The sequence below is a fragment of the Mastigoproctus giganteus genome, chromosome 10 (assembly GCF_048544385.1).
Source record: "Mastigoproctus giganteus isolate SK-2022 chromosome 10, ASM4854438v1, whole genome shotgun sequence".
Lineage (NCBI taxonomy): Eukaryota > Metazoa > Arthropoda > Arachnida > Uropygi > Thelyphonidae > Mastigoproctus > Mastigoproctus giganteus.
The window spans coordinates 140,015,174-140,040,163 of NC_143584.1; the positions used below are offsets into that span (position 1 = coordinate 140,015,174).

Consider the following 24,990-nt stretch of genomic DNA (forward strand, 5'->3'; position numbering starts at 1 on the left):
TAACATTAATATGTATTATGTTACTTATGTTACTTATGTTACTATGTTACTCAGATTGTGCACTTGAGGGGACATAAATTCAAATTAAGGAAAGACAGTTGCAGAATATGTGTGCAGAAATTTGCCTTTAGCCGGCAGGTAATTGACTTCTGGAAGAAACTGCCATCTGTCATTCTGGAAGTTGATAGCTTACACAAATTCAAGAACCGGAGAAACTTTTGGAGCGAATGGATAGCTGAAATGGGAAGGGTTTTTTTTTTTTTTTTTTTTTTGGCTGATGCTGTATAAACTTGCTTTCTCGCATAATATGCCACTACTAATGCTAATCGACCATGAATACAATATTACTGTCATTTTGTCTCAGAGCTTAACACGCACACCCACAATAGCCATTTGAAAATAAAAGTGATCCCAGTGTGTTGAAGTGGGATTTACTCAAGGAGGTAACTACCATCAGAGGTAAAGGGAAGGGTTTTTGTTTTCGTAAAGGCGACTATGATGGTCTGAGACAGTATGTAAATTCTATACAGTGGGACCAACTGATGATGTTACCAACAGCAAACTCAAAATGGGAAGCATTCAAGGAACTAATCTTGGAGGCTACCAGGCTTTACATACCAACTAAGAAATATTGTTCAAGGTTTAGGCCTAAATGGTTGTCAGATGAACTAATGAGACATGTGGCAGAGAAGAAAAATGCATGGGATACATACAAATTAATGGGTGACATGGAAGCCTATGATAGATATAAGTTGGTCTGTAACCAAGTCACAAAGGAGATTAGGCAGGCAAAGGCAGACTATGAAAAATCCTTGGCAAAGGATGCAAAGAAAAACAGAAAAGAGTTCTTTACATACTTGAACTCGAAAAGGAAAGGGATGAATCAAATTGGTCCACTGGATATTGATGGTTCAACAGTTGAGGATCCTGCTCAGGTGGCTAACAATCTAAACGAGTATTTTGCATCTACATTCACGCATGAGGAGTTATTCAGGAAGGAGAATGATGTAGGTAAAGTAAACATTGGCAGTGAGCTGGATGATTTTGTAATAACTGAGAGGAAAGTGGAGGAGAGATTGTTGAGGATAAACATAAAAAAGGCACCTGGGGTGGATGGGATCTATCCAGTTATATTAAAGGAGGCAGCAAAGGAAGTATGCAAACCCCTAGCCATAATTATGAGAGCTTCTTTGGACTCAGGGGAGGTACCCATAGACTGGAGATGTGCAAATGTAACCCCAATTCACAAAGGAGGATCAAAGGCTGACACAAGTAATTATAGACCTGTTAGTTTAACTTCTGTTCCAGGTAAATTAATGGAGGCACTGGTTAAAGAAGCACTGCAGGATCATCTAGACAAGAATTCAGTTATAGCTCAGACGCAGCATGGTTTTGTTAAGGGCAGGTCTTGCCTGACCAATTTGATTGGATACTATGATGTAGTCACAAAAGAACTGGATGCAGGGAATAACTTTGATATTATATATTTGGATCTTATAAAGGCTTTTGATACTGTTGCACATGGAAGACTGCTGCACAAATTGGAGCAGTGTGGCATTGGAGGCAAATTGCTGCTATGGATAAGGGGATGGTTGAATGGCAGAAGACAGAGAGTGGTAATCAATGGACACTGCTCAACGTGGACTAATGTTATTAGTGGAGTTCCTCAAGGTTCAGTGTTGGGTCCGTTGTTGTTTTCGGTGTTTATGAATGATATTGATGATGGGATATCAAGTTTAATGTCCAAGTTTGCAGATGATACAAAGGTTGGCAGGGTCGTTAAGGACAATACTGACGCTATGCTGCTGCAACAGGATCTGGAAAGGTTGAACAGATGGGCTGAGAGGTGGCAAATGAGGTTTAACATCGACAAATGTAAAGTGCTGCATATGGGAAACAGTAACCCCAGAGCAACGTATCAACTCTGCGGTACTACACTGACAGTGGTGGAGAATGAAAAGGACCTGGGGGTAATTGTGCAGGCAGATATGAAGTTCTCTGAGCAGTGCAGACGAGCTGCAAGAGTAGCTCATGGTGTCTTGTCAATGATATACAGGAATTTTTCTAGCAGGGATAAGGAGGTGATTATTCCCTTGTATAAGGCAATGGTAAGGCCACATCTTGAGTACTGTATACAGGTCTGGAGGCCTCATTTCAAGAAGGATGTAGAGCTGCTGGAACGGGTACAGAGAAGGGCAACAAGATTAGTAAATGGAACAAAGGGTTGCTCTTACGAAGAAAGGCTTAAGTTTTGCAAATTACAGAGTCTGGAGACTAGGCACCGGCGAGGTGATCTGATAGAGGTGTATAAGGCTTTGAATGGTTTGAGCATGCTCAATGCCAATGGGATTCTTCATCTTTCTCAGAATAATCACCTCAGAGGGCATAAATTCAAATTGAGGAAGGACGGATGTCGGATAGATGTGCGGAAATTTGCCTTTGGCCAGCGGGTGGTTGGTTGGTGGAACCGACTTCCATCACTTGTTGTTGAAGTTGATAGCCTAAACAAATTTAAAGCTGAACTGGACAGGTATTTCGCACGAACGGAGGGGTGAAATGGGAGTGGGTTTTTTTTTTTTTTTTTTTTTGGCTGATGCTGAATAAGCTTGCTTTCTTGCATCATATGCCTCTGCTAATGCTAATGCTAATGCTAAAAAAATAATAATAAATAAATCGCAGAAGGAGACACGTTTAGAGATGATGGCCTAATGGTGTCGGCTGTAATCATGTACAGATCTTATTGTGTTCTCAGGAGGAACTCTGACTGCTGAAGATACTGAGATGAGTTTCTTGATCTTGTGTTCTTCCTTCTGAATTTGCCTAGGCATTCTTCTAATGGGCGATAATTAATGTTTTTACGGAGCTCCTATAGTGAACCGTTACTTTCTTGAGAGCATAGCCACTTGAACTAGCTATGTGATCTAGATCATGCGGCCTTAATCCATTAGAGTATGGAAAGGTCTAGGCAGGAAAGTTGACAGACATCCACCTCCCCTCCTAAAAGTCTTATTAAGCTTATTTCAGCTCTTACTAAAGAATGGGAATTGCTGTCCCCAGCAGTAATTAACATGATTTTAAGAATGACGAGTCCTACCGACCGAGAGCTCTTGTGGGTAGCACAGTTGGTAGGATCGCCGTCCTCCCCACACCGAGTGGAAAAGACCTGAGTTCGAATCCCATCGATGACATGAGGAATTTTTACGGGTGTTTTTGACAACGTGGCTGAGTTAATCGGTCTCAGGCGAGGGTAGCATGGTTTTTTCTCCCATAAACTCAAGTTTTTCGTCCAGCAAACAGAAAATAGACCTCAGAATACATGCAATTTACAGACAATATACACGGAGCATCATGGCCTTAGTCGCAGATCTTAAAAAAAAAGAAGAAAAAAAAAATAATAATAATAATAACCCTACCTAGATCGTACACTTTATTAGGGTAGTAATGAACTCATTTGTATAACTCGTTAATTTCAGATCTAAAATTGTCCAACCTGTGTATTAAATGCAAAAACAAATGTATCAGTAATATTTGATTTACAGTATTCGTGTTTTTTTTTTTTTTTGTATTTGTTTCTTCGCTTTTGAGCACCAATGCATATAATTGATTATTGTAGTTTATATAAAGTGATTTATGTAATTAAAGAACTACTTAAATTCCTTTCAGTATTTTTGTTACTTAATTATGCGCAGTTATGACAGTAGGTAACACATGCAGAGTAACTGCTATAAACATATCTTTTATAAAAATTTTTTTCATTTTTCGACGTTCTTCTCTTCTATTTGGGCGACACCAGTTGGAACTCAATATTTTCTTCTCAGCAAGAGGTTTGTAAGTTTTTCTGAAATTGGTGATAGGTAATACTATGAAGTACATGTATATATTTACAGATAATAAAGATTATTTACGTTTCCATATCAGAACGATGTGTACATGGCTTATTTTCATGGGTTACTTGATCTGCGTGCACATTTTTAATTCGATTTACTGGGCAGGTGTGCAAATTCGACTATACTTTAATTTTTATCTAGCAGTTTATTTCTGCTTTAGCAAAATTTTATACCTCTTTTGTTTGCTAGTAAATTGAACTAGCTCGTTTAGTAACTTACTAGACATAAAGCTCGCCAGAAATGTTTCTGTTGGTGGGTTGGATCTTTGCCGCGAACGCCAGTATCTGTTCGATCCACAGCCTGGTAAAAGGTACGACGTAATGTTATCTAAGATCCAGGAAGGAAAATGTTATTAAACGCTTTAACGAGTAATTTTACTCCTCCTATAGTTTATTGGTTAAATTTTTGAGAGAGCAATAGAGGGAGAAAGGAGAGCATCTGTGATATCAACACAGGACCTTTCTGAACTTTAATTTCATCCTTGGCGAAGTAAAAGCTTTGTTGTTGTTATTATTATTATTATTAATAGCAGTGTTTAGTGAAATAAAATAAAATTTACTTTTACACCCTTCGATGGCCCCTACTAGAAGGGTTTATAATTTCATTGCTACATTACCTTAAACAGAGTTCAGTTAACAGTGGGGCAGGACATTTGTGTGTGTGAGGGAGAGAGATTAATAACATGAGAGAGAGAGAGATAACATGAGAGAGAGAGTGAAAGCGGGCAGATTTGATTAGAGATATGCGCAACCAATTAAGTTAAATTTGTGTATTTACAACACCCATTTTACACCATTCTTAGGATGACTCTATCCTTGGCTGTTGCCTCTCTTGTAAATTCTACAAATCCTAATGAATGACGCACATGGTACTAGTATTGCTGAAGAACTACTGGTAGCTTTTAATTTTTGTTCGCGAGACTGAAAATTTGCCTGCCATGTTCGATACCGCGACCCTGTACCAAATATTTTTACTGTCTGTATTCGTTCCTTGTAATGTATTTAATTTGTTTCAAAACTTTTGCTGACAGTAATGACTTATTGCAGAGGTCTTGGTTCTGAGCTCGTTGTCCGGGTACTGCAGGAATTCTTAAAGACCTTTTCAGCAGAAACCAGGGGCTCACATCTGGTATGGGCTTGGCAAACCCAGGGTCCTGAGCTGGATATCATCATTCTTCTCTTTCTTGGTGATTCCCTTCTGACTCTCTCTCTTTTGCAGGGTAACACGGGATATATATATATATATATATATACACAGTTTTTTTTTTTTTTTTGGCTGGTGCAGCATAAGCCTCAGGCTTTCTTGCACCTTATGGCTAATAATAATAATAATAAACTTTAGTTAGTCTGAGGGAAGGGTTTTCAACCCAAGGGGCGTGCTGTCCATTGCTTCCTATCGTGTTGCCTGCTGTCATAAGCGTAGACAGCCCTAAATATTATGCATTTCCTCCCCCCACCCAAAGTTTAAAACTAGCTCGTTACAAATTATATTTTCACGCTGTCTTTTTTATATCCGTTTTAAGTAATATTCGATGCTTCTGTATCGTTTTCTTTCTTATGATGCTCTATGTGTCTTTCTTAGTTATTTTTTGTTTTTTAGGAGCATTAGCAACTAAGGCCATATTGCATCTTTCTTAGTATTCAGCAATATCATAACCATATACACTAATAGGAATGTTAGCATAATAATGGTTGGATTTTCGCATTTAATTATAATTATTTGTTATCATATATTTTTGCATTTAATTATAAAATGCAAAAATATATGATAACAAAAATTTAATTCTCTTTCGAAATATGCGTAATTTATGGTGAGGAACTGTAATTGCAGCCCACGACCTTCAGCAGCAGTTTCTGTTTTGGCCTCTGACTAAAGTTTGGACGCTCTTGAGTTAGCCAACGTGGGGGGGGGGAGAAGGCGGCGTTTGCACGCGCCAGCTATTCAAGGTTTTTCAGCTTCACAATATGCAAAATCGAGCCGATTTGTATGGGCACGATACTGTAGTTGAAAAAAAAAATAATAATAATAATAATAAATAAATAAATAATAAAATAATAATATATAAACAAGAGTATTGTAAGAACTGGCGTATTATGGCCGGATAGCTGATGCGGCAAAAAATTTCCTAAGGACCAGACAAGAATAAAGACTTTCAAAATTGTGTAATGATATGGGGAAGGGAAAATATTAAAAACATTTCTTACATTTGTTTATTTTTTTCTCCCAAAATGAGGGGTCAGGCTGAAACGCGCAGCTTTCACTGAGATCCACATTTTTAAAAGGCCTATACAAGGAATAAAGTAATTTACTGCATGAGAATTCCATTTCGCTCAATATGCACATTTGCTGTTGGCACACATCAAATGAATAAAAATATACAAGGAATTAGATATTATTATTTTGAAACCTGGCAGGGAAAAACTGCATGTGTGTACTACTTTCCCTTTTAATAATTTTCAACCAATTATGTCCGATTTTTTTTTTTTTTTTTTTTTTGTTTAGGTTTTTTTCATCTCGAAATTATTCGTCTGTTGGCGACTAATAATAATTTCTTGTGAGTTCTTGATCGATGCTTATTATATCTATAGCTTCCTTTATAAATTTATGTTATAATTTACGAATTAGCCTTTATAATTTTTATTAATAACATGAGCACTCAATATACCAAGTCTGGAGTTTTTTGGCAGTTATATGCAGAAGAATTTTAAATTCATTACCATTAAAGCTGACAATTATTCAAATTATCTAAATAATATTGTAGTTTGATAACGCCGTTAGCCGAGTGATTAGAGCAGGAGTGCAGCAGACACGCGCTTTGAGTAGACCAGGGTTCAAGCCTATGACTGCTAAATACCGTCGATCTGCTAACCTTTGGCGGACCAGTGTGGCAGATTTTAGTCCATTTCCCTCAACATGAATCGTTGAGAAGGCTTCCATCCTGCAGTTGATTGATAACGGCTACAGTTTACCTTTTTAATGCAATAATTCCATGAATATCAACACAGAAAAATGCTTGCTGATAAGGGAAGTATCTAAGGTGGGGGATAATTACCCTCTAAGGTTATTCCTAAACCACCCCACTGAAAAAAAAAAAAATATATATAAAAAACATGAAGGCTGGATTCATCCTTGGTTTTTGGGGTAAGTGGGAGAACACTATCAAGCCATTAATTTTTACTCATTCTGGGAAAGGAGGATTGTCGCAGAAAAATACTTTTCAACCTGCGGGCGATGAAGAAATTTGAGGTGTCATTTGGAAATATTTTATCCAAAAATATTTCCAAATGACAAAAATATTTTATGTACTATTATTTTTATGACAATTATAGATTATACATTAAAGTCTCGGTTATGTTCGCCTTCTGTAGATGGAACGTACATAAGACATAACCCAACATAACTGAAACACAAAATTAAAATTACATAATCGGGAGCGATAGTATCACTCGGAGAATTTTATGATCATTTTTTTCTTTTTTGTTACAGCTATGTTTAACTCCTGTGTGTATAGACACTAGTTGGCTTTGCTTTAGCAACACCCCCTGCTGTAGGAATGGTCTGGTCTGTGACGTTGGTGAAGGACCAACGTTGGGAACGTCTGCTGTAGGAATGGTCTGGTCTGTGACGTTGGTGAAGGACCAACGTTGGGAACGTCTAATATAAGAAGAATGTAATTCGCATATCACTTGGCGATCACTTTTTCTTTCAGTGTCTGCGAGGAAAGATGGGTTGGCGTCAAGATCTTTTCCACTTCGAACGTGGAATGATTGTGGGAAGAACGCGTGCAAGTGCCAGTATCTCGACAACAGCCAACGTGGTTTAGTGCTTTCGTTCTCTGATGTCAGAAATCTGCCATGACTGGCTCAACAGCGGTCAAACAACCAGTCAAAAGTCACATGTAGGACAGGCAGGTATGGTAGACGCCCGTGTTGAGTGTCGTATCTCGTTAGTTGGGCCACTGTGCAGTGGGCTAACTGAACATCCAGTACAATGTAGGAGTAGTAAGACCAATATTCACATGGACTATATGAAGGACATTAGTTTATATAGGCTATGGCAGTCGAGGGCTGTCACGGGTACCCATAATGGGGTTTCAACTCTATCAGCACGATAGAGTTGGAATCCCATTTCCAACTCTATCGTGGTGATGATGGGCGTATTCGCATTTGGAGAAAGCAACATGAGGCAATGGCACCTGAATGTACTGTTGGTGTTCGATACGCTGGATGTGGTAGTGTTATGTGGACATGTGTTTTTTGTAAAGGGCGGCTCCTAGAACGTGAGTTCATCTCCACCTCGTATCTCTGTGAAGAACAGTATCACTACAAACGGGCCAGATGTGTGTGACGTAGGTCTGTGTGTATCATGTGTATGTTCTGTTGTTCTGTTCTGGCCTCTTGGCTACCCAGAAGCATCAGTCACCTGGACAGATGATTCTGGGTACTCGTCCACACCACGGGAAGGTGGGCCAGTCCCAATGGAGCACGTACTGTCTCGATACGAGACTCTGAACCACCTGATGTTGCCAAAAGGTGGGCCAGATTTCTCTGGGGGCCCACTCCAGAGAGGGGAAAAAAATAAATAAATAAAATAAAAATAAAAAATAATAAATAAAAAGTAAATAAATAAATAAACTAAAAACAAAATATATTTCCCGTGGTGCAAAAAAAAAAAAAAAATAAATAATAAATAATTATAATAATTCCCCGTGGTGAAAAAGAAAATATATTAAATAAATAAAAATTAATAAAATAATAATAATAATAAATAAAATAAATAAATAAATTCCCTGTGATAATAAAAAAAAAGAAAAAGAAAGAGAGAGCTGTCTGGCACCAACGATAGCCCAAATCCCAGGTGTCAGAACAGAGCGCGACCAAAAAAAAAAAAAAAAGCTAAGTAAATAAAAAATAATAATTACAGAATAAATAAATAATTTTAATCCCACAGTGAAGAGGAAAATGTAAGTTGGGGTGCCAGCAGAGAGAGAGAGTAAGAAAATAAAAAAAAAAATAAAAAATGGGAGGGTGGTTATCTATCCTGCACAGAGTGAGAAAGAAGAAAAGGTGAGCCAAGGCTGCTCCTAGTTCCAGGGCAGGACCCGGAAACAGTGCAGAACGCAGGTTAGAGGGTAAAAATAAATAAATAAAATGAAGCTAAGTAAATGAAAATGTGGTAGTGTTATGGTTTGGGGACAGTTTTCATGGCATGCCGTGGGCATGCCATGAAAACAGTTATTTAATGGCTTGAAGAACGCCTACCTTTCTATCGCCGCCGACTAAGTACAGCCCTTCATGATGATAGTGTATCAAAATAACTCCGGCGTCCATTAACAAGGCAACATACCACGACAATCCCCAGAAGGTTACCAATTCAGAAACTTCAGAAACATGACAGTGAATTCTCTGTCTTTCCGTGGCTGCTCAACTCACGTGATCTCAACACAAGTGAGCACGTTTACGACCTACTGGAAAAGGACATTCGATGCTGCGTCCATTCACCTGACAATGTGCGGCATTGCTGGACACGCTGCAATGCATGAGTAGCGCTACCACAAGACACCTGCAACCAGTTGCGGATTAAGTATAGTTGGGGCCCCTAGGAAAATTATATTTGGGAGTCCCCCCCAAAAATAATAATAAAAAAAAAGAATAAAAAATAAATAAAAGTTAGGTGGCAAATAAATGAAATTTTGTACTTTTGAATTTTTTGCTTAAATTTTCGCTTAAATTAATCAAGATTTTTATGATGTTTACTGAAAACATTAATCTAGTTTAGAACACTATAGGAAAATGTCTTGGCTTGGGGGCCCCCGCAAAGCCTGGGGCCCCGAGAAACGTGCCTCATTGCCTTAATGGGTAATCCGCCACTGCCTGCAACACCTTGTGGAGTCCATGCCACGAAGTGTAAAGGCTGTATTAAGGGGGAAAGGTGGCCCCACAAGGTATTAGGTAGGTGTTGCTAATGCAAAACCAAATCAGTGTATACTATAGTATTTTTATCACCAGGAACGCACCTAGGATTTTTCTTTGGGGGGAGTTGAGTTCAGATCCATTGCGTTAACTTTGAGAAAATTTCTTCTTCTTTTTTTTTGGGGTGTATTTGCATAAGCGCTTATTGTTTCATTCAATCTGTCTGAACCTGCCTCCCCCCAGTGGAAGGATTTCGATGAAGTTTTATAATTGGGTCTTTTAGAAAGATTTATCGGACCAACTCAAATTTAATTAAAATTGAACAAATATATATTTTTTTTCTGTAAAATTTCATGCTATCTCTATACATAAATGGACATATGTTTCGGATGTTTAACCATTACTCTACAGGAAATGTCAGATTGACAATTTTCAGCGTTTGTTCTCCTTGCTGGCAATCACATACGCGATACTGCAGCGTAGTGGCAGATTCAGGGTAGGAGCACCGGAACACATGCCCTCCCCCGTGTCGTTTTTCGGAAAATATACACCAATCGTTTAAATTCTCTTTAGCTACAAAAAAGTTTTTTTTTTTTTTCATTGTTAACATAGGATTTTATCTATTTTTGGATTGTGGCTCAGCTATTTTCAACTGACTACATTTGGCAACACTGATGCTAATGTGATCGCCATTCTAGTGCACAAAATGGTGCCCCCCTGTCACAAATGGTGCCCCTTCTATAATTTTTTTCTGGATCCGCCAGTACTTATTCCTCCAACCAACTAATAAAATTAGTCATTTTAATTTTATATTGGTTACTGGGAGATTAAAAACTGCAGGACCCGTTTCAGTTTCGCGTGTGCGAATGGGGCCTTAATCTCTAGCAAATGTTCCAGGATCAGTTTAGATCCGACAGAAACTTTCATTGGTTTCGGATGTTCTAACATTACCCGAGAAAAGTCAGATCGACAACAAAATTTTAGCGCTTGTTTCGTTTGTCCCTGAGAAATTTTTAAGAGTAATTACGATTTTATTTCCCTACCCCAGGCTCCATATAAATGAAAGCATGTTTCTGGTATTACTTGAGATAGACACAATTTTCATGTTTTTTTTTTTTTTTTTCGTCCTTAGAAAGGTTTTATGACCAATTGCCATTTCAATGTAAATTAATTATCTTGCTACTATTTCGAATCGGTAACAAGATAATTAATTATTTACTGTTTCACTTCTATTAATCACAAAAAAAGAAAAATTGCATATTTTTTTATTATAATTTTTTAGTTAAATTAAGAAATAAAAATCGAATGAGATTGAAACGTAATGAACTGCATATTTTTTGTTATATAGTACTTAGATCTAGCCCAGGGGCAGCTCCAGTTTTTCTAAAGGGAAGAAGGGCAAGAAAGTCGAGGTCTAACGCGGGTTCCTGTGCAAAAAGTGCATGACAGACCACCTTGTGTTTATAGACGTTTGCGTCCACATGTAGATGTGAGGGTGAAAAATCAACAAGTCAGTTCTAACATATAATAAATCAAATGTAATAAATAAAAAATCTCATTGCGCCTGCTGGGGGCTAAAGCAGTGCTCCGAGGAATAACAAAGCTTTAATAATCATACAGCAGTGAAAAAATCCACCTTATTTTGCTCACGAAGGGAAGGGAGAGGCTATAACCCCTATCTAGGACCGTTCGTGATGTAGCCCCAAGTTGGCCAGAGGAACTGCTACTTCATATTAACTGTTTTTCTGCAGTGCAACCACACTTATCAATAATAATTTAATAATAAATTTTACTTAACGATGCTCAAAAACTAATATGACATTATTATTAAGAAAATGAATAATTGTAGCATGTACTGTGTTCTAAAGCACTAGCTTACACTTGCCTACTTGCAGTATATAAAACAACAACAGAACCTGAAATGCCGTGTAGGGCCGATGAAAAAGTTCCCGTTCTATTTGGGCACATTTGAACCCTTCCTGCCTTGATAAACATGCTTGGCACAACTTAGAGTACCTATTAGCGCTTTCCTTTTGTGATGATTTCTTTTCCGATTTATAAATAAGGGCATATAGTCACGTGGAACTAGGGAATAAGGAAGAGGCAGCCGGGACAGTGCCCCGGGCTCGCGAAGCGTAACAAAAGTGTTGAACTAAAGAAAAAGTCGTTGTAGTGAAATTATTATAATTAAATTATTACAGTAAGCTCAGCACTCGTAATATAGGTAACAACATATTTATGGAAGTGTATTTTACACTTTAAGTGGTTAAAACATTATTAGGAGTCGTACATTCTCAAATCAACTTGTTCCTGAGTTCGCTTGTTTTCCCTTCTCTTCAAATAAATTACAACAACCCTAAAAAAATTTCGTCAACTACTCGCGTACCTACTAAATTTCCTTAAAATTCCTGGGAAAATACAGTACTCTTTATTCCTGAATTTCTCAAACATTCAAGAATTTTTGAGAAATCTTATTTTAGATTGAATATCACATTCTATTACAATGTTCGAAGTACAAATTACGAGTGGGTTCTGTCTCAAAAGCTCGTTCGTTAAATCGATTGTTCTGAACACATTTTTCCATAGAAACAATATTATAAACAATGTTATGAATGCGTTACATTTCTTCCTCAGCGTAGCCCGCAGAAGGTTATTTAATCTATAATGTTTCGAAAATACTGTACATTTGTAACGAAAAAAAAAAAAAAAAAAAAAATGCTGAAATCAATACTATTTGCAATTAATAAAAAATACATCTACCTACTTTTGCAGTGTTGTGAAATTGTCATTCCTCTGCTGATAAATTACTGCATTCTCATGCTGAATGGAAACAAAATTGCCATTGTGTGCAGAGGAGGAATGTCAAACAGAACATTAACAAGTACTGTAATATTATTACAGCAGATATTCCAGGGTAATAGTTACCAATGGACTGATTTATTTTTGTGTATTTTCTTAAGGTACGGAGTTGATCTCATTTTGTATATCCCCGCTGCCGCGCACTTTACCTGAGGACTACGATAAACCCTAACGGAGTAGGTTGATTCCTCTCTGGCAAAAGTTGAGGGATATTTCTCCTTGGAACGGAAGAAGCCTTTGCATTAGCATTAGTAAAGACACATGATGCAAGAAAGCAAGCTTATATACAGACAAAAAAAAAAAAAAAAAAAAAAGTGATGTGTTGAGTGATGTAGTTTCGTACAGGGATGGTCCAAGGATTTTCTAAGGTGGAAGGGGAGTAAAGTACTGTTCCGGAATCATTAAGCTTCAATCATCGTGTAGTAGTAGAAAGTTCGCGTATTTTGACCATAGGTTAGGAACTATAGACCTTTAGCTCTTATCCTAACTGGGATAAAGTCTAGTCATGGACGATGGATGCATGGTTTCATATATCATACTTGGATTTTTCGTATATCATACCTACCGTAAAATACATGTAGCGCAGGGGTGTCTAGAGGAGCAGGCAGCCTAGCTGTCCCGGACGTCGTTTAGGGAGACCGATGATGGTCATAAGTTATAGAAAATATGAACTGGAGTGGAAAGGCACGATGAGGTTGTTTTTTCCAGCCCTCCTTCTCAGGAATCCTGATACTTCGGGGGAGGGGGCGGAGAGCAGCGGTTGCACGCACCCGAACCACACAGTTGAAAAGTGCTCCAAATATACGAAGTGAGCCCCTTGAGCCCCCGACAAGACAAGAGTGACCGGATAGCCACAACGTTAATTCTTGCATTCGTGCCTTCTGAGCTAGCCCTTTTGGCGTCCCTGACGAGAGCAAACCTCTCACGCCATAGGACTCTAGTCTTATGTTTGTTTGTTTGTTCTTGGGTTTTTTAGGAGCATTACAACTAAGGCCATATTGCTTCGGGGATATGCGGTGGTCATTCCCTGACCTTTCCGCATCCTCCGTATTTGGTGGTCACGGGCTCGAACCCCGGTCTAATCAAGAAGCGTGTGCTACGCTCTATTCTTATGCCACTGCTGAATAATGTGAATATATATATCCCCTAGCCGAAAAGCTATTTTAAGCTTAGGAATTATTGATATAAATATAATTTTATCTTCAGTTTTAGCTTTATTTTTATTTCATTTATTGTTATTATTATTTTTTTTTATTTATTATTTATTTTTTGTGCCCAAATGTGCTGCAGTAAAATTGTCAAAATGTGTTCCGAAAAATGTAGTAAAAATATTTTTTTTATGTTCAAATATTGTCCTCGAGTCCAGTGGTTCCTAAACTGTGCACCGCGGCGAACGCACAGGGGGACCGCAAGATATTTTAAATTTTCGAGGGAAACACAGCGATACATCTGTCGGACATCGTTCGAACTACTTGTTGCGCGGAGTAGTTCACGGTTTCAACATTACTTATTAAGTTGTTTGGACCTAATTACTTAATAAACGGAACTGTTAGGGGCGCTGTGAAAAAATTACTGAGTCACTAAGGGCGCCGTGAACCGAGAAAGTTTGGGAACCTCTGTCCTAGACAATTGTCTAACTCACGGGTTTTTCAAATATTTTTTAAGTCGAGCAACCCAGGGCTAAATCTACTGCAGAACTGTAATAACTATAAAAATAGTAAAAATTAAGACTAAAAAAAAAAACAAACAAACAGTAATACTTACACATGTCATAAATATTAAATGTAATAAAACAGTAATACTGTACATGCCAACAGTTTTAATGATGAAAATTAACAGAACCCCATTGTTCCACATACTTTGAAAACTGCTCTGGACAGTTCTGAATCTTGCATATTTCTTAATTCTTATTAAAACATTGTTAATATATCTCAAAAGCAAGACATCTCAAACTTTTCCCCGTATGTTACCCCTCTTTCATTAAAAAACAAACATGACATGACAAAAAAAGATCGTAAAGTCATCTGTTAAAAATCTCACGGAACCCGGCTTGAAAACTTATGGTCTAACTTTTCTAAGCATAAATTCTGCCATGGTTTGATTAAGCTTTTTACCTCCAATTTTTTTTTTTTTTTTTATTCTCATGAATTTTTAATTTTTTTTAATAAGCATTTTTAATGTTATTAAGCATCTGTATTTGTCGATATGTACCTCCAAAACACAGTATATTTAACCAGGCTGGGATGTGAGAGGTGGAAACATAATAGTACAAAAAAAAAAAAAAAAAAAGAGGGGCTAAAGGAAAAAAAGCAAAGTAAGGAAATGACATATCCGCATAGGGATACCACACATACTTTTTAGAGTACGTGTACTATTTTGTGTGGTTGATACTTTTGTATTTTTGTATTGTACATTTTTAGAGTGCGTAGTCTAACGAAGGACCCTTATAATGTCATTCGGTTGTCTGTCTGTCTGTCCGTCCGTCTATCACAGCATTGTATCTCTGGAATCACTCAACCTATTCACTTGAAATTTTACATACTTTTTTGTACATCGTGTGGGCTAACATAACGCCATATTGATCGTTGTTGACAAAAATTTTTCTGAGAAATGGGAAGGGGTAAAATGTAAGGGGACAAAAATGTTGTCGACAACCTATAGCTTATTATACACCGTTGGAAAGAGCTCAATGAGTAGGTTTAAAATATAATTTTAAAATATTTTTAAAATTAAAAATGGTGGCGCCAGACAGGAAAATGTGAGTAATTTTCGTGTTCCCCCTCTATTTCCATCGCTAATGGAGCTAAAAATTTAAAAATCACATTAGATATGCGTTATTTGATGCTTATCAAGGGAAAACTATTCCGATTGAAATCTATCATTTCCTTTTTTGTATTAAAATAAAAAAAAAAAATTTATTGAACTTCAATAGCGCGCTTCTTTGTACTAAGTAACTTTCCTTTTGGTGACAAAAAGGTTGCTAAATAGTTAATTAATAATTCTATAAAGACCATTTATAAATTTTGCGACGAGAAGTATTTTTTTAACAATTTTCAAAGCTGGAGTTTTCCCTGCAAGGAGGTACTCAGAGAGCCAGTATTGAGGTGGCGGTGGTTGGGAGGCGCCTGCGCGGAGTCTTGCACGGCCCTCACCTGTCAGTCGCTTCTCCCCCAAGACTTTAATCGCTTATCCAAGAAGAAGTCGGAGTCGCTTCTCCTACCCTTTTCATTCACAACTGGAAAAACTCAAATAGACAACGTTTTCGTTAGTTCCTCAGTTTTAGGCCAAGCCGGGGTTCTATAAACTTTTTTCAGTTACCATAAAGCTCTCTATTTGAGATACTACACTAACGACCATTTATGACTACGGACCCTGATACATCTAAATAAATCCATTTCCAACCAGTGGCAGATCTAATGCCATTTTGGGGTGGGGGGTGAAATAATATGGAGCTGTTTGCGTTTCATTTAACCCCAAGGGCTCACATCTGATGAGTATGGGCTTGGCACACCCAGGATCCTGAGCTGGATATCATCATTCTTCTCTTTCTTGTTGATTCCCTTCTACTTCTGACACATACTCTCTCTCTCTCGGGGTAATTCAGAATTTTTTTTTTTTTTTTTAGGAGCATCAGCAACTAAGGCCATATTGCTCCGGGGATATGCGGTGGTCATTCCCTGACCTTTCCGTATCCTCCGTATTTGGTGGGTCACGGGCTCGAACCCCGGTCTAATCAAGAAGCGTGTGCTACACACTGCTGCTCATGCCCACCTGGCTACAGAGGCGCCGCTGGTGCAGAATAAGCCTCAGGCTTCCTTGCACCATATGGCTAATAATAATATTTACATATGTAAACACCATTGTTACAGTGTAATGTTCGAGGGGGTTATCCCTTCTTTCCCCCTCTAAATTATCTATTGTTTCTAATATTCTTAAGTTTCTCAAAGAAAAAAAAAAAAAAAGAATAAATTGTGTACTCTTTTTGCTCTGGGGGATGCAGATGTGCCATCCCGAGAGCAGAATTAAAATAAGAAATGCGCGTTTAAATATAGGCGAACGGCTAGGAGCTTTCCGGTATTCCTTCCCCACAAAGTTTCCAGGTGTGGATACTAAGGTTGTCTCCCGGAAAGTGGACATAATACACATGATCAGAAGAGTTTAGTTTTCGGGTGGCCCAATATGACAGTTTTTTTTTTTTTTTTTTTCCTCTCTATCTAGAATCTATCAGTAATATTTGCCATTTTTGCGATGTCGCCATTACATATTCTCTTTGTACAAATCTGTGTTATCATGACGAATAATAAGAAGCGTATTATTTCAAAAAAAAAAAAACAAAAAAAAAAAACCATCACTGGGTGTAATCAATATGCAGTAAAGCATACATACATACATCTGTATGTATGCTTTACTGCATACATACAGATGTATGTATGCAGTAAAGGCTTCCTTGCACCTATTTGACTGTATGCAGTAAAGCATTAATCTGAAATAGAACTTAAAATACAGAGCATATACGTATTCTTATTCATTACCTTAAATTTTAAATTTACTAAATTTTGTAGCAGTAGTCGCCTAAATTTCACAGTATCTTACGGGCTACCAACTGATCTAATTTCGTCACTAGGAGGGGAAGGAGGGTGAAGATAATCAGAAATTATTTTAATTGTTGTAACTTGGTTAGCGTGAAACTTGCATAGTGGTTAGCGTGCAGGTAGGAAATATCACGTGTTCGAACATGCACGTGCCACAAGTGGACCAGGAATATATAACAAATATCTCTTCTAAAATGCCCTTTTTTTTTGAAATGGGGGGAGGAATTTTACGAGAGATATTTTATTCCTTTGACCATATTGCTACCACGGAGGATATACCTGAGGTAATAACAACAAGTAAGGAAGCGACGGGTTTGAGCCTGTAAGTTGTCATAGAAAAAATTCCTGCTCTATTTGTGAGCTGTGATGCCAATAAAATTGACAGGAGGAGGCTCAAAAAAACTGATTACCCCCCCCCCCCCCGAAAAAATATCTTATCTAAACCTACTGCATTTTACATACCGGTACAATTATGCGACAATTTTTAAGATCTTTCTGTAATGTTCGGGGGGGGGGGGAAGGAATCCTCTAGATACTGGATTCCTTTGCAATGCAATGCGTGATTATGAGGCTCTTTCGCTATTCCATTGCCAGGTAATTGGGACTATTGGTTGCTCAAGGCAGGGGGCGTGCAAAGGTACGTAGGAGCCCGAATGCAAAAGGGGTTAAGGGGCCTCGTTTATTTATGTTGAGACTTCGATGGCTCCCTTATTTGGGTCCCATAGATTGGGGCTCTGGTGAGGCGCATCCAATGCATCCACCCATTTACACGGCCCCTGGCTCAAGGCACCAAAAACTTTGGCTATAGCTGCCTTTGGGCGTCCCATCCTAGGGGATGGGACGCCGATTACATGATTCGCGTTGAGGGGCTCACATCTGGTGACATGGGCGTTTTTTGGGGGATTTTTTCGCCAGTAGATCATAGAATACAGTACTGCATCAATACAAGAACACATACATAATATATATAAATTTCTCAATCACTTTTACGATTATAATTTGTGGAATTTTTTACTCGATCCCAGGGGGGAAAGTGCCCGTTTTCCTCCCTCTGCGGACGCCCATGTCTGGTGAGTATGGGCTTGGCACACCCAGGATCTTGAGCTGGATATCATCATTATTCTCTTTCTTGGTGATTCCCTTCTACTTTTGACTCTCTCTCTCTCTCAGGGTAATTCGGGAATTTTTTTTGGCTGGTGCAGCAGCATAAGCCTCAGGCGTCCCTGCACCATGTAGCTAATAATAATAATAATAATAATAATAATAATAATAATAATAATAAATAATAATAATTGCTGGCAGCTAGTCTAGGATCACCTATTCTTGGACCACTAGTTATAGAAAAGAGGAATTTGAGGGAAAGATGAACCCGGTGAGGTTTCCCCCCTCCTCGGAGGGTGGCTCTCAACGTACCTGAATCGAATTTTCCACCGTGCACATTTAAAATCAAAACTGTTTCAAACAGTCCAGTAGCGAAATTACAATTTCTGGGGCTTCCGCGAGATTCAAGAATGAACTCCCCATGTTCTATCATGCTAAATTAATCTTCAGTTCCCACCGCTGTGGCGGACCTGGTGGTATAGTAATTTCGCAACTGAAGCACTATTGTATATCTAAAGAACACCTCGACTTTTCATACCCTCTTTCCAACAAAACAACTTAACTAGAAAGATCATCATTCGAACACATCGAAAACAGAATTTTACATTTTTATTTTTATTTTTTTTAAGGGTTTCAAACTTTAGTGTACTTGAGCACACTACATCATACGAGCAAAAGTTTTTTTTTTTTTTGTGGGCAAAGAATTATTCGAAATACTGGGCTGTTCTTAAATTGTCTTGTTTATGTAAAGTGGCAGTGTTTTTGATCACTTATTCTTATATTAATTACTTTGTTCCGTTCATTCAATGATTTTCTTTTTAGTCGTTTTTATTGCATAAGTGTCAACACTTTGTTTTCAATGGCACTTATCAAACCAATCAAATTCAAGAAACATTTGACGTCATAATGTGCATATGGCCGTTGACGGTGCCTAATGTTTTGGATTACCATATCGAAAACGTACTTCTTCTTATTAAGTGACATATCGTGAAAGTCACTTTACATTCATGACGGGTGATACTATGAAAGCTGGAATAGTTGATCCTGAACGTCTTAAAGTTGAAGTTCGACAACCCATCCACCGAAGAAGAATGTCGAAACACGCGCCGATTGTAAATGGCGCCGAACAGTCACCGAGTTATACGGCCGATGAAGAAAGCATGGTAATGCAGGTGAATTTAGCAGCAGCCTTTCACGATCACATCTCCTGTATAAAGTCAGCGGACCTTTGTAAACTATCGGTAAACAAAGATGACAAAGTAACTCTCCCGTGTGAAACGGATCACATTTATGCCACTTGTGGGGACAGCAAACCAAGAGGACATTCTCTTGTATCTTATAAAGATAATTCTCAAGAAATTCAACGATTACAGGAAATGATTCTCTTACAGCTGGATTTAATTCAGCATCAACAGGAACAGCTTTTAAAGAAGGAGCGGCAATTACAGGCTCTAAGACAAGAAAGAGAATCTGTAAGTCAAATTTAAAAATTACTCCAGTTGTTTATATCTGTCACTCTACTTTGGATGTGGGAATGATCAGTGTTTGCTTTGCACTGTTGGTGTATAATCGAAAAGAAGCACATGGTGGCTAGTCGTGAATTTCCTGCAGTATATGCTTAATTCATTATCGTACCCTCTGAAGACACAAACACTCATAAAATGCTAATTTTCTTTCCCCATGCTCTAAATTTTACGCTTCTCCTTTCCTAAATGCATGTGTTGACATATATCATTACATCAACACATGTCACTTCATCCAGATCCCTCACGCCCAGTAAGAGAAACAAGAGCACTAGTGGACCGGTGAAACATCTACGCACTTCCGCTAAGATACTGTACTTGTACAACGTTATACAAACACTGTTTTCTTTTACGATATATACTTCACTATCAAGGTCGCCTCTTATGCAACTGAGAATTGTATATAGGTAATACAACAAACAGATAGTTGCATAGACTGACATTTTGTCACAGAATGCAGTGAAGTTTCGAACACAGGATCCATAAAATATCTAGATTCATAACACAAAAATGTTATTTTATGCCAGCTTCTCTTCTTGTTTAATTAAGCAACAATTGCATCGCTGTGGTGTAGAATATATGTTCTTTCTGTGAGGTGTTGAAGCTGAGCAGTACTTTACGTAAAGACGAAATATGTATCAATTTTCGGCACGGTGCTTTGCTGGCGGAAGTATATAACATCCATTTTACGATTAAATACAAATATTTTGAGTTATAAGATAGATACGTTTTCACCTCTATGGACAGTTATATTAGTTGAATATCCCTAAACAACCTATAGGTTTCTTGGGAGGGTGAGTGACCAAGTTCGCTGATCGGCCGGATTGGTACCTCCACCATTTTTACTGCGGGATGCACCATGGAGTTTGACAAGAATCGGTGAATGCATAACACCAGACGCTTTGACCTTATATTGAAATGATAAATAAAATTTGCGAATGGAGATCATCATTACTCATTTTGAAAGTTTTGAACTTCTTGGAGATATTTCTGTTAATGAAATTCTGGACTTCATTAGAAAGACCTAAACTTAATTCAGATTTAAGTTTAATTTTTGCAAAGGTACTTGAACTTATCAGCGAGAAAGAATAAAATATCAACATTTGAGCAAACGCAAAATGAAATGGCAGTGTAGTTCTAGCAGTGTAGCATAGATATATAGTCAATGAAAAGAGGAATGTGCTATGGCCTGAATCATATGCAGTGTATAACAATAGAGAGAGATATAACTTTATTACTCCATTAGGCCCAACATTTTTTTTCAGTTCCAAACATCTAAAAATTTGTCAGATTGAGGGACACTATGTACCAATACTCGTGAACAAAAGCATTTAGAAAAATTACAAAAATAATGTGTATAATATTGCAGAAAATTAAGAGTTTTTTTTATTTACATTTCATATGCCTATGCCTGAGACCTGGTGGTAATATACCACAGCCAAGAAAAAGTTAGTTTTTTGCTTGAGGCAGCTCGTCAGCATATTCCCCAATTTCTCTTATAGCATATGAATTTCCATCATTAAATCTTAACTCCTGTGCCCTGTCCAGTTTTGCACAAAAGGTTATTGTGTTATAAACTTCCAAGTTTATAACACAATAGCCTTTTTGTTAATTACCAACCTAGTTAATCCCAAACTGGTAATTATTTTCTTTCCTTTGTCTGTGTTGAAAATAGGAAGAAAGTATTGCCTTCCATTACTCAGACTGGTTATTTTGATCTATTCAGTGGGACTGCCTTGAATTCTTAATACAGAAGTTTTGGGCAATAAAGTTATTGTTGGTGGCAACTGGATGAAAAAAGTCAGTGTAAACAAAAAATGCTAAAAAAAATTACAGTTAATGCACACTCCCACATATCTTCTAATTGGGTAAATCTCATATTTTTGTGTGTCTTCCAAGTTTATTATATTTTAAATATAATATAAGAATCCTTTAACAGTGTGGAATATAAAGCTAATTCATTGAGAGGGAGATTTGTAAATGTCTTGGAGGGGAGATGTTACATCATGTATTAACCCCAGGAGACTCACATCTGGTGAGTATGGGCTTGGTACACCCAGGGTCCTGAGCTGGATATCATCATTCTTGGTGATTCCCTTCTACTTCTGATTCTTGTTTCTCTTTCTCTCTCTCTCAGGTTAACTCACATTTTTTTTTTTTTTTTTTTTTTTGGCTGGTGCAGCAAAATCCTCAGGCTTCCTTGCACCATATGGCTAATAATAATAAACTTTTTTGTTGTGTGTTACTAAACTTTTTCATACATGCACATACATTCATGTATATGTATATTGGAGTCAGGATGAGGGGGTGTGGCATTTGAGGTACCAGCCTTGGAAACAAGGCTGGTGGGGAGTGCAAGAGTCAAGGGATGATGATGCCATTTTCTGTAACTAATTAGAGTGGAAGGGATGCACTCTTAAACAGCTGCTTTGGGTGTAGAAATACCTTGACATTGCTCTGATGTGCATAATACATTTGATTATACTTACAAGGTTGATATTTTTACCCTGAGCTGGGCATGCAGGGTCAAATTGAGACCCCTAGAAATATATCAGTTATTTGTGCTTTTCATGTGCTCTGGCTGAAATTCTTCATTTTGAAAACATTTTCTTTGATCTGTCTGCTGAAAATTCCATAAATCTCCATTAATTATCATGCAAACAGGAAAATGCAGGATTCAGGTTATGCTGAATTATATGCACATGTTGTGTGGCATCCCATTATAACTGTCAGTTACAGTTATTGACAGTGAGCTGTCTTTATTTGCACATGCATTTTCTCCAGTTGGTAATACTCTCTGCTTCATGATATTGAAGATTTGTCTGGAATCCAACTATTCACGCATGCTTTTTTTCATGCATGGCACATGTGTTATTGACAGGCTGTCATCCAACTGCTTGTGTTTGTGCAGGCAGGTTTTTCAATTTGCATTTTGCTTTCCACACATCTAAAGGTAGTTTTATTTATTTGCAGAAATTAATATAAAATTATATTTTTAATATAAGAAGTGGATTTTTCACAGTTGTGTTCAAAGATTTCAAATAGGGGTGTCATCATAAAGTGAACAATTTTTTAATTATTGCTTGCTGATATTTAAAATTGCACATATTGGGACGCTTACACCCCAGTGCCTAGAGGAGTAACAATTCTTCATGGTATTGGTTATGAGTTAATCACATCCTTTGAAATTTTAGTTGCCTTTCATAACCATTATTCTAACTGTCGTAAAATGTATAATAGCTACACATAAATGAGAACTTACCCAGGCACATTCAGATAGCTAAGAATCAAAAATGAAACATTTATGCCGGTAGTATCGGCAGATTTTAAAGTATTATGATTATTAATCAAAATTAAACACATTAATGCATTTGATTTTGTGGTAGTGGAGAGGCTATTGTAGAAGCTCACATTATGGAGCTAGCCATCAAGAGCCAAGAACGGACTTTTAGTTATCTGATAGACCAAAGTAAAGTAATCTGACATTTGATTATCTGAGAAATCCAATAAACCATCATCCTTAATAATATAACCATTGTTATGAGAAGATGAGCTTGACTCTGGTGGTTTGGAGGCCATATACTACGCTTGTACACAGTTCTAATCCGTACTCAGCAGTGGCAGTTACACAGCACATAGAACATTTATACACTGTAAAACAGCACTGCAAAGTAGCATGCAGTACTCTAGCACTGTGATTCCCTCCTTCTGTTGCCCTATCTGTGCCTGCTAAGCATAAACTGTTACACAGCATGCAAAGAGTGTAAGATAACACATATTGAGGCTGCTGACTAACACCAATCCTGTGTTGCCTTCCCTGTCTCAATCCTAATGTAATTCCAGGTTTAACCCCCCCCCTTTTTTTTATAGGGCTACTGTAAGGGAAGTACAGTGCAGAGTACCAGTGGATGAAGTGCAAGTAGTGCCTGTTCCCCTCATGGCAAGCCAATGAATTTTGCTAAAATTCTCTGGAGGTGATTTTCTGGTGGCTGGTTGCTGGGTCAGTCATACAACATGCATTGGCTATGCAGAGATAGATGCTAAACACAGATAACATTAGTGGATTGTAGGGTGATCCTTTGGCACCTCCGTAGCCAGGTGGGAAGAAGCAGCAGTGCGTAGCACACGCTTCTTGATTAGACCGGGGTTCGAGCCCGTCACCACCAAATACGGAGGATGCGGAAAGGTCAGGGAATGACCACCGCATATCCCAGAGCAATATGGCCTTAGTTGCTAATGCTCCTAAAAACCAAAACAACAAACAGGGTGATCCTAGAGAACTACCTAGACTGAAACACATACATACTTCAAGTTTGAATGTTAGTAGTGGTCAATGATGCATGAGAGCAAGCTTATCATAAAAAAAAAAAAAAAAATTACCCATTTCAGCTGTGGTGCAGAGTAGATGAAACACAAATTTCTTAAATATTGTCAGGTCCTATTAGTATCAGCAATGGCCATATGGTGCAAGGAAGCCTATGGCTTCTGCTGCACAAGCTAAAAAAAAAAAAAAAATAAATAAATAAATTAACAAAAAATAAATAAAATAAAGTAATAAGAAGAAAAATAAAAAATAATTAATAAGAGAAAAGGAAATAGACAACCAATGTGTTTCCCTCCTCCCATAGGTAATTATTCAGCTGACTTTTGAATTTCCCCAAACTGTCAGCCTCTACTACCTATGTATGTAACTTATTCCAGTAATTTATAACTCGCTGGCTAAAATAAAACCTCCTACAATCCAGTCTAAACATTTTCCCTTGTAACTTGAATTCATTTATAACCGTGAAAATCTCATCCTCATTCATTTTGCTTATGCCTCTCAGAGCCTTAAACACCTCTTTTTTTTTTTTTTTTTTTTTTTTTTATGTGAACCCCAAACACGAGAGGTATTAGAACCTATAGTACTTAGTACCGTGCTTGGGTTGGAGGTTGAGAAGACGAAAGAAGATATTTGTTGACATTGGACTTGAACTTCTGTAGATTGTAATTTTCAGGAAATACGTATGAAGGAAGGTTGTTCCAGAAAACGGCAGTTGAATGAATAAATGAGGAAGATGAAAAGTTGGTTCTGTGGGTTTGAAGTTGGACAGTAAATGGATGTTGGCTGGTGGCG

General features: G+C 37.7%; 1 protein-coding gene across 1 annotated transcript in view; it reads left to right on the forward strand.

The window, feature by feature from the left end:
- Positions 1–19,268: 19,268 nt before the first annotated feature.
- Positions 19,269–24,990, forward strand: part of LOC150079320 (male-specific lethal 1 homolog) — a 175,271-nt gene continuing 169,549 nt past the window's right edge. The window contains exon 1 of the mRNA XM_090382512.1: positions 19,269–19,823. Coding sequence (XP_090238638.1) covers positions 19,359–19,823 — 465 coding nt within the window. The 5' untranslated portion in view covers positions 19,269–19,358. The remainder of the gene's footprint in view (positions 19,824–24,990) is intronic.